Source organism: Myotis brandtii, unplaced genomic scaffold (genome assembly GCF_000412655.1).
Source record: "Myotis brandtii unplaced genomic scaffold, ASM41265v1 scaffold125, whole genome shotgun sequence".
In the NCBI taxonomy this organism is placed as follows: domain Eukaryota; kingdom Metazoa; phylum Chordata; class Mammalia; order Chiroptera; family Vespertilionidae; genus Myotis; species Myotis brandtii.
The window spans coordinates 11,685,653-11,696,958 of NW_005354385.1; the positions used below are offsets into that span (position 1 = coordinate 11,685,653).

General features: G+C 44.4%; 1 protein-coding gene across 1 annotated transcript in view; it reads left to right on the forward strand.

Moving 5' to 3' along the window:
- The window catches only part of TANC1 (tetratricopeptide repeat, ankyrin repeat and coiled-coil containing 1), a 178,715-nt gene that overhangs the window by 44,416 nt on the left and 122,993 nt on the right, over positions 1-11,306 (forward strand). The window contains exon 3 of the mRNA XM_005859402.2: positions 1,437-1,637. Coding sequence (XP_005859464.1) covers positions 1,437-1,637 — 201 coding nt within the window. The remainder of the gene's footprint in view (positions 1-1,436; positions 1,638-11,306) is intronic.

Genomic DNA, 11,306 nt, shown 5'->3' on the forward strand with positions numbered 1-11,306 from the left:
GCTGTTGTTGTTTTTATAGGTCAGAAATACTCGTGAGTAAGTGGGAAAGACAGTGCCTGTCACCATGCCTGCTCCTGTCAGGCACCCCCCAGCCATTGACTGCCCGGGACAGGGCTATAGGGGCATAAGGGCAGCCACGGGGCAGGGTGGTTCTCTTCTCACCACATGGAGACCCAGTGCCACCTCTTCAGGGCCCCACCTCATATCCTTTGTGTGTAAACCCCCTGGGGTTGTGGGCTGTGGCCTCAGTGCTTTCCAAGTTCTCTGTCTCCTGGAGTTTCTTGCTAAACATCCAGGAATCAGGTGACCAGGCGCCATTCTTGCAGGCACAGCACCTGTTTGCATTCCTAAGATGACACCCACGAGCTGGCAGGGACTGGTCACGAGAGCCACTTGGATAGCATTTGTCAGCCTAGTCTGCTTGTGGAAAACTGTCTAAAGCTTTCCAGTTCTCCGTATATTATTTAAAGGTTGAAGATGTTTTTAATCATCAGGATAATGATTTACCTCCTCCTCTGCCTGCACTTCCTCAGTTGCTTCTCAGCGGGGGACAGGGAGGAGTTGATGGGGCAAGAGGGACAGTAGGAGAAGCATCTGTGTCTGAGTGCTTGCGGCCTGGATTGGGGGGTGGGGGCGGTTTCTGGTGAGGCTGGTCCCGGCCTATATAGTCTCTTCTGAGTTACATATGTAGTCCCTTCACTGTAATTGCATCCTCAGTATTTTTTCTTTGCATCTGCTTACTCCAGAATGTTTAATGTCATAACAGTAAGCTTGTTTGTCCTTAAGCTCATTTAGGGACTGAATGCCAAGGAGAACCTGCTTTAATAAGTGAGCCATGGTTCTGGTCTCGGGACGAAGGGTTTGGGCTGGTTGAGTTATAGGAGGGTCCACCCTATGCCATGGGGCGTGTGACGTGGGTCAGATGAGAGAACTGGGGAGGAATGTTGAAGTATTCCAGACTCTCTTGGACTTTTTTTTTTTTTTTTTTTTTTTTTTTAGAGAACTGGTAGGAGGCCAGAGAATTGTGGAATGGATCTTCTTGTTTGAATCTATTCTATTGATACCTATGTAACCCTCCCCCACTTTCTTTAGGCTGAAATTAAATCTTCTTGTGGGTCATTCATACTTGACCTTGATCTAATCTGAGATCAGTGGCTTTCTGAACCCATTGTTATGAATGAAACCAGACCAGTTGGTATGGTGCAGAAAAGGGTATGGGGCAGTTTATTGATGCTTGAGGGGTGAAACCTGAAGTTTCTCTCACCGTGTTAAAAGTCCTTAAGAGTGGTAGAGAGGGGAAAAAAGTTGTTAAAAAAATTCGGTGCATACACATATGCTCTATGGGAATTACATTCTAAGAATGTAGTTCCTAGGAATTAAATTTGCTTCCGCCTGTGATGGCTGCTCTAACCTAAGGTTTTCTTTCTCCTCTCCAGGAGGTGACTTTGGTCCAGAGACCTCCCCTCCAGGCCTGCCCTCTGGCCTTGGTGGCGACTTTTCTGTGAGCAGCCTTCCTATGGCTGAGGACACCTATAGGGTGAGCTTGGCCAAAGGTGTCTCCATGTCTCTGCCTTCATCACCTCTGCTGCCACGACAGTCTCACTCGGTGCAATCAAGATCAAACAAAAAATCCCCAGGTAAGCAAGCAACAGAACAACACCCAGACCAAGGTCTTGGTTATATACACAATACACCCATTGAAATTAAGCAAAACTAGTGCCTATAAGAAATCTGGGAGCAGGTTTTTTCTTTATACAATGACTTCTGAAAAAAAGGAAATCTTAAGAATTATGAATGGATTCATTTTCTTAGCTCAACTTGAATATAAAATATATTGATTACCCAGGCTAGACTTTTATAAAGATTCCAGATCTTGTTATCAATATTAATGTTAACCATTGATTTTGTTGTTTTCTTGCTTATGAATCTGGGAACACTTTAAACACATTGGTGCATTTAAAGGTTTTGGATTTGGGCAAGTGTAATCTGATTACAGCTATTACGACCAAGTGTCATACACTGATGTATTTTCTTTGATTACATCATCTGGCATTTGAACAGCTATAAAATTTAATTGTTTGTGAAAATTCAGACTTGTAAAGTGGCAGGGACGGGATGGATGGATTATTTGGTTAAAGTCTTTTTCGCTTTCCTCACGCTTACCAACTTCTTATAGTTAACATTGCCAATACAAACCCAGCGTTACTTAGCTTGGAGAGGTTATGAATCAGATGTGAGGAAAGCCTTTCCAAAATGCTGATACCTGGGATCATAAAAGTCCGTTGACCTTCTTTCAGGCTCGCTGAGTACTTGTTTGCTGAGGGTGGGACGGTTGGGCCTTCCTGATTATGGGGCCAGCACAGAATGCTCTCATCTACACGTCACGTGTTTGGAGTTAGTCTAAAATGTGCCCCGGACTGTAAAAATTGTGTTTGTTTTTCTGGTTTCCTCAATATTTGTGTTTCTTAATATCCTATGCATTATTTCAGAATCCTTTAGTGGCTATTTGCAGTTTGTGGGGAGGTAAAATTAAGAAGGCAGCTTTTAAGGCTTTGACTGTTAGAAATGGTGCTATGAGTTGGTGAGTGTCCAAAATACTTGATGATTCTAGAACTTTCTTATTTTGGACAACATTGTTTACAACCCAGTCATTCGCTGGAACTTGGAGACCTTTTTGGTATGAAGCCATTTCCTGTGCCAAGGAATTTGACCTGTTTATCAGTATTTGGGGAAATTCCTGGAATGTCTTTTCTTCCTTCTCTTTGTCTTCCCCCAACCGCTGTATCTCTGGCAGATTTCTTCTTTTAAGTCACAGTTTCCATACTGCCTTTCTATAAACTCTGCACAATGTTTTACTTTTCCTCTTATCAGCCACATCACTTGTCCTTTGCCTTTGAAGTCGTGTGTTTATGCACTTCCCACGTCCGATGGCTAAGGACCGGCAGGTGTCTTCTCTAAGCATCCCTCATCTATATAAAATAGATAATAGAATTCGAGCCCATCTGGACTCTTGAGGGACCTCAGTGGAGGGTAATGGCGAGTGCAGAGAGTGGATTGTTAGGACAGTTTCCCCGTGGTCTGTGCTACTGTAGATGATTTGTTGCTTGAGTCTTGGGACAAGCACACACTTGAGAGATAGGGAATACTGCATTTCAGATATAATTTCATTATTAATAACAGATTCGCTCTTTGTTTTAGTAGGACTTAAACCTTCTTTTTAAATACATTTTTACTGATTTTAGAGAGAGGAAGGGAGAGGGATAGATCAGCTGCTTCCTGCACGCCCCCCACTGGAGATTAAACCTGAAGCCCTGGTGTGTGCCCTGACTGGGAATCGACACTCCTGGTTCATGGGCGACACTCAACCACTGAACCACACTGGCCAGGCTTAAATCTTCTTTTTAACTGCATTTGTTTTTTTCCAGCTTTATTGAGATACAACTGACACATATCCATACAACTTTATATCTGTATGTATTGGAAAATGATTACAGTAAGGTTAGTGAATGCATCCATCACCTCACACAGTTACGGTTTATTTATTTGGTTATTTAGTGGCACTTCAGTGGGACGTTAGGTAGCAGCGAGTAGCATGGTGAGCCTGGGAAGTGTGGCCCTCCAGCAGGGTCTGCGAGGCTACAGGCTCACCTGCAGGGAAGTCCCTGACAAGGCCTTGGTCCTCTGTCCCGACCACATGACATGTCTTTGGTTTTGAGAAAATATTCAAGAGTTTGTTTTTCTCTGTAGGGACGACATTTACTTCTGCTAAAATCTTTGCAAGGCCTTATAAATAGAAGGAAGTAGTTCTGCAACATTCAGCCTTTTCATGGAGTGAAGGAAATATTCTCCGTATTAGAAAAAGTGGGCCCAAATGGCAATTAAACACACTCAGCAGGTTCTTCTCCAGTGGAGCCGTGCATGTGTCGTGCCCAAATCTGTGTGTGCCAGTGGTACCTCGGCTTTATTTTCTTCATTTTAATTCGAAAAGGAAAGGTAAGGGCAGAGACTCAGACTCCATCAGACAAATAAACAGCATTTTCCCCACAGCGTCTTACACACAGATTTCTGTCTAAGCCATGTTGTTGGAAAACTATCCAGAGCCCCGATGGTCCACCTGCCTGTAAAAATAGCTGGCATATGGTTGTGCACGTGCACTGGATGTAAAAACGGCCCTCTATTTAAAAAGGTAGCCCGCGGTTGCCAACCCTACAGCAATCACGGTGTGCTGTGCGTGCAGCGCCCCAGGTGTGGAGCCCTCCACCTGAGCGGGATCCTGTCACCTTTCAGATCCAGCTCTGAAACTACCTTGATGACTGTTGTTCTTATTTTTAAGACAAAACCCCTTTCTTTCTCTTTTAAGAAGGTGCTTAAAACACACACACACACACCACCAAACCTGTTTTACTTGTTTGGATAGAAACTCTTCACTAATTGACGCTAATCAAGAAACTGTCAAGGACCAAAACTATTTATTCTGGCAAAGGTCGAATTCCATAAACCCCTGTAATAGGCACTCACGCGGCCCGTATACCGGTACAGTTGGTGGTTAGCTCCTGGGCCATGGGAACTCTGGGCCAGACACAGTGTCATTAACCTTGCAAGACTGTGACCCTGCATTTTACGTGACTGAGCTTCTTACATTCCACTTAGATTCCTAATTATTATTTTTATTTCCTGTCCTCCTATCTTGCTCCATTTGTTTATATATATATTTTACTGCTAGTTGAAAGATGCAGTTTTCTGAGTATTTCAAATTCGGGTTGTGTTTTTTTTTTCTAAATGGAAAAATACATTTTCTGGTCATGAAAACAAGGACCAGTGTCCATTAAAGTAATTCTGTGGCGAGTGCAAGCCTTTCTGGATTAAGAATTCATTAATGTTTGTAATGTATCCTTTTGTCTTCCAGAGAAGAGCAAAGCCCATTTCCTGTGGTTTGTTTATTAGTAACAGCATCAGTTACTTTCCATTTGGATTACATTTCCCAGGTCACTTCAGGCCCATTATGAAACAATCCAAAGGTACTGCATGAAGGAGAAGCAGCCTTTAAAACACTGATGGTGGGGACAGCAGATGGTGACACGTGGGTGATGCTGCTTTTCTCCGTCGTCCTTATCTGTATGGGGGGGACTGGGTCCTGCCGGCTGTTTGCACCTTTGCTGCTTCCAGTTCCAGGTCTGTCTCTGTTGACAGAGCTGATGTAGCAGTTTTGAAAACCCCTCTGGCCGTCTGTTTCTTTAAGGGGGAAAACCTCAAAGCGGACAGGCTGTAAAGTGGAAGTCATTCTGCCCTTTGATTCTTGGACCTTGAGTTCATGTCTGCCAGGCCCTGCCCTCCCTCACCCGCTAGAGCAGTGGTCCTCAACCTGTGGGTCGCGACCCCTTTGGGGGTCGAACGACCCTTTCACAGGGGTTGCCTAAGACCATTGGAAAACACATATATAATTACATATTGTTTTTGTGATTAATCACTATGCTTTAATTATGTTCAATTTGTAACAATGAAAATACATCCTGCATATCAGATATTTACATGACGATTCATAACAGTAGCAAAATTACAGTTATGAAGTAGCAACGAAAATAATTTTATGGTTGGGGGTCACCACAACATGAGGAACTGTATTAAAGGGTCGCGGCATTTGGAAGGTTGAGAACCACTGCGCTAGAGGGTTTCTTGTAGAAAACTGGAGATCCCAGCATAGAGGCAGAACTACTCTTAGTGTTTTGAATTTTCTAGTTGTTTTTTTATTTTTTAATCGACTCCACCTAAACCTGAGACCACATGTGCTCTGCCTTTTTTCATTTAATAGTATATCGTGAGTAGTTTGCAATTTGCTTGAAGAACTTGATATTTAATGTCCATTGTTTCCATTTCCCATTCCTGATTTTTAACGAATTTTAATGTACGGGTCAGTAGTGTTAAGTTGTGCAGCCAGTCTCCAGAGCTCCCGATGTGAATGTTTTTGTCCAGTCATCTCAGTAATTTTTAATACACAGCTGGTATCTCAACAGTGGCGGTTCCCAGCAGTGGAATTATTGAACTAAGTGGACTGCGTATTTAAAGATTCTGGATACATACTGTCCAGCCACTTTCCAGAAAAGCCGCATTGATTTCGCATGCCCTCTGGCATTCTCGGAGACGCTTCTTTTGGAGCGAACCTCTTCCGGGAACAGTGTTAAGTGGATGGTGCTGGTAGGTGCTTTGTCCAGCTGAGTGGAGAACTCCCGAGAATTAGGACGAGGAGGCTGAGGAAGTCATTCTGGAACCTTCCTGGTTTGAACTTCTTCTGTCTACACCTCTCCGACAATTTCCATTTTCTTTCTTTCTACAGTACTGTCAGGGGAATTATCACAGCTGAGTCAGGTCAAGCTCAAGGTCAGAACAACACTCAGCTGGCTTCCACTTTTAGCTGCCACCCCAGGTCTGTGCTTTGTGGTGAGGATCCTGGAGGATCATAGACAAGTTAGCGTTGGCAAGGCCTCTACCGCACATCCATCAGGCCTATTTGCAGATACGGAACCAAAGACGGCTCATCTGTATGGAACTTGCCCCAGTGTATAAGTATTAGCGGATCTTGGCCTAAGCCTAGGTCCCCCCCCTCTGTCTCCAGCACATTCTCCTATGCCGTCTGCACTGTTCTGTCTGTCCATTGTTGGCCCATGGGCATGTATAAGTTTTGGCGGATCTTGGCCTAAGCCCAGGTCCCCCCCTCTGTCTCCAGCACATTCTCCTATGCCTTCTGCACTGTTCTGTCTGTCCATTGTTGGCCCATGGGCTGTTCATGACGTGGCTTTGTGTTCTGGCTGCATGTACATGGGGAGGTCAATGGCTTACAGTTGTGTACACGTGTGTCTGTGAGGCTCCTTCTCGGGGCGGTGGAGCATAACACAGAGAACGCGCGGTCCAGCAAGCGAGTTCTGGGCTCTGCCTTCACCTCTGAGTGGTCAGGGATCTGACCTGCAGCAAGGACAGTTTTGCCTGCTGTGGTCAACAGGACAACATTATATTTTTCTCCTGGAGACGCGTTAGAGCAGCGGTTCTCAACCTGTGGGTCGCGACCCCTTTAGCGGTCGAACGACCCTTTCACAGGGGTTGCCTAAGACCATCCTGCATATCAGATATTTACATTACGATTCATAACAGTAGCAACATTACAGTTATGAAGTAGCAACGAAAATAATTTTATGGTTGGGTCACAACATGAGGAACTGTATTTAAAGGGCCAGAAGGTTGAGAACCACTGCGTTAGAGGGTAGCCCCCTCCGAGGAGTTGGTGGCCCTGCCTGTGCTTACTGCCATGTTGTAACCATGACAGGACACACACACTTTCTGTTCTGTGTTCACACCTAGAACCGGGTGCCTGCGTTTGCTCCACCGTGAACCTAGGACCTTTGCGTGCCATGTATTCCCCTGCCCCTGAGTCCTGGTTCACCCAAATAGGATTTGGCTGTTCCCTGAAACCACCCCAGAGTTTTAAAGAATCCTGATGCCTGGGTCGTACCTTCAGAGATTCTGATTGGATGCATATGAGGCAAGGCCTGAGCATGGGGGTTTCTTAAAAGCTTCCCAGGCAATTCTAACATGTACCACTGATGAAGAATGTGATTATCTCATTTCTTTTTTGGTAAATACATAGGTATTTGTTATCTTTATTTTCTAAATTTTGGAAGTGGTATTGGAGGAGGAAAATACATTACAAAAATGTACAAAATAAAGATACAGTAAATCTTGATTCCCTTCATACCCCAGAAAACAACTACTTCTGACGCTTGGTTGAATGTCTTTCCTGCCCTGTTTCTGTAGTGACATATTTGCCCATTCCCCCAACCACTGGACAAGTAAGAGATTCCCAGTTTTCCACTAAATAAAGAACAGCAGAAGAACATTCTTGAATATTAATTTAAAGGCATATTTCATTAAACAGACCAACAATTTTCAACCTTTTTCATCTCATGGCACACATAAACTAATTACTACAATTCTGCAGCACACCAGAAAATATATTTTTTGCCGATCTGACAAAAAAATAAGTATCATTTTGATTCATTCACACCAGATGGCTATTGTTGTGTTGGCTGTTGTCATTTTTTAAATTTGACAGACTAAGTAAAAAGAGGTCAGTGCCCCTGACTAAATCGTCAGGTATTGCAAGTTTTAAAAATTCTTATGGCACACCAGCTGAAAATCACTGAAATAGACTATAAAAGTGGGATTACGGGGTAAAAACTTATTAATGTCCAGAATGAGTTCTTATATACTTACCAGAGGCCCGATGCACAAAATTCGTGCAAGACTAGGCCTTCCTTCCCCCGGCTGCCAGCACTGGCTTCCTTCTGGCACCCAGAACCCGGGCTTCCCTCACAGCCCTGGCTTTGTCCAGAAGGTCATCCGGAAGGATGTCTGGTCTAATTAGCATATTACACTTTTATTATTATAGATTGGTTATGTGTGCTTTTTTTCTTTGGGGAATGTTTGTAATAGTTGGCCTCTGTTCTACTGGGGTAATATCTGTGTCTTACTGAATTATCACAGCTTTCTTGTTTGTTTTAAGGCTATCAGTCATGTAGGTTATTAAAAATTTTTTCCCAGTTCATCATTTTCCACTTAATTAGGTTTACAGTGTTTTATGACTCACAGAAGTTTATTTTCTCAAATTAAAATTTTTTCACTGTGATTTATCCCATTGCATTTTTTAAAAACAGCTTTATTGAGATATTTTACATAACATATAACTCATTCATTTAAAGTTTACAGTTCAGCGGGTTTTTTTTTTAGCATTTTTACAGAGTTATGAAACCATCGTTACAATCTAATTATAGAACATTTTTATCTCTTTAAAATTCTCATTAGCACTCACTCCACATTCCTTCCAACCCACCTCCCATCTCAAACCCCTACCCCCTGCCTTAAGCAACCACTAATCTGCTTCCTGCTTCTACATGTGGCCTATTCTGGGCATTTCATATAAATAGAATCATATAATATGTAGTCTCTTGTGACTTGGCTTTTTGCAGGTAACAGTATCTTCTAGGTTTATCCATGTTGTAGCATGTGTCACTACTTCATTCTGTTTCATTGCCAAATATTTTTGTCTATGTGCATACCACACTTTAAAAATCTATTCTTCAGTTTATGACATATGGGTTGTTTCCTCTTTTGTATAATGAACCGTGCTGCTGTGAACATGTATGTATATATGTATGTATTGCTTTTGTGTGGGTGTGAATACATTTTTTCCTTGGGTAGTACCTGGCAGTGGGATTGTGGTATCATATGGCAACTCTGTTGGGGATTGAGCCTGCAACCCTGACCGGAATTGAACCAGCGACCTCCTGGTACATGGGATGACCCTCAACCAACTTAGACACACCAGCCAGGCTCTTTTCCTACTTTTGATACTATGTTTCAGTCACAGAATTTTTATTTTGATGTAGTCCTGTTTATTTTTTGTTGCTGTCCTTTGATGTCATATATCTAAGACACCGTTGCCTAATCCATGGTCACAGAGACTTACACCTTCGTTTTCTCCTAAGAGGCTTTCTGGTTTTAATGCTTACATGGAGGCCTGCCATCCCTTTGGTGAGTCCATACTTTTGTGTATGGTGTGAGGTCGGAGCCAACTTCACTCTTTTACATGTGGATATCCAGTTGTCCCAGCAGCATTTATGGAAAAGATCGTTCTTTTCCCATTGAGTGGTCTTAGATTGATCCAGGCATTGCTGTGCCCTGAACCAGCCTTGTTGTTCCACGTACCCCTTTGCGAATTCTCTTCCCTGTTCCCTAGGCCAGAACTTTCCCTGTCAGAGCTGGCGTGGCTTGCATCTCTGCTTCATCCAGCCTTCCTTTGTCTCTCCTTTTCCCTATGTGAGAAATCACTTCTTACTGCACACCTCCGTAGCATGGTGCGCCAACTCCGTCCGCCCTGGCGCGCTGGGAGCTCCTGGTCTTTGTTTGTTCCCCTTGGAGCCTGGAACACAGGGTCTGAGCCCCTCCTTCAGTCACCCGTGTGAGGGGCACAGGTATGCACCTGTTAAGTGAATGAGATTTCAGCAGTGGGCATTCGTCAACGGCGTGTGGTTGGTTGAAATGCTAATGGACACAGCAATGTAAACATAATGCTCCATTACCTTTATAAAGCTAGGAACACACCTTCCCTCATCTAGAGAGAACTGATACTTTAATTAAGGTCCTAGCTCTCTCTCAGGGCCTTGCTCTCATCAGGCAGTGAGCAAAGGGGAGTATGTTTTAAATATATTTTTATTGATTTCAGAGAGGGAGAGGGAGGGAGAGAGAGAGAGATGAATGATGAATGATGAGAGAATCATCAATTGGTTGCCTCCTGCAGGCCCCACACTGGGGACTGAGCCTGCAACCTGGGCATGTGCCCTTGACCGGGAATTGAACCGTGACCTCTTGGTTCATAGGTCGACACTCAACCATTGAGCCAAGCCGGCAGAGCAAGAGGAGTATGTGTTAAATGGGGTTTGCCGGCAGCCTTCTCTGCCCTGCTTCTCTGTGCTCCTGCCACTCTCCCGCGTTCTCAGGCTTTGGCATGTTTGCTGCATGCCCCCCCCCCCAACCCCCACCCAAGGTGAATGATGACTGCAGGTTTTATCCCTCACACTCTACAGCAGTGTCAGCTGCACCTGTGGTGGTGTCAGATGGCTCCGATGGCGGCTGGAACCAACCCAACCCCATGCTTAGAAACGAGCCTTTTTATCTCTAGAAAATGGATGGGGGCAGGGGCAAGTGGCGGTGGGAATCTTCTTTCTGGTCGTATCTGACTCACAGAGAAGCAGAAGCCCATGGAAGCCATGGCATCTCCGTCGCACAGGAATGAACGTTAGTGTCGAGTAGGAAGAGAGAGAAGGTGAGATTGATGTTGCAGCTTGAAGCCTCCCGTTGGTTGGGGAACAAATCTGTGTGGACACGGTGGCTGGCTGTGCTCCAGGCCAGGGGCAGGGTGTGCAGAGCCCGAGTGGGGAAGTAAAGTGAGCGCAGGGTGGTGGTGTAGGAGAGAGGCCGGGAGAATAAGGTGCCTCACCCAAGGGAACATGGGACAAGCGGGCAAGTCTTCAGTAGTGGGGCCTGGAGCCTTGAAACCCGTAAGCTTTGTCTCGCTCGGAGGGCTTACATAGAGTAATAGCTAACCGTGTTCCCCACGGAACCCTTTCTCTGCACAAAGGTTCTGAGAAATACAATTGAGGAAACTCTTCCAAGGAGCTGTAGCTTTCTTGTTACTTCATTACCAACAAAGTCCTCTTTTATTGGTCATGGGTCCTAATTGGCCGATGATGAGTTCACTT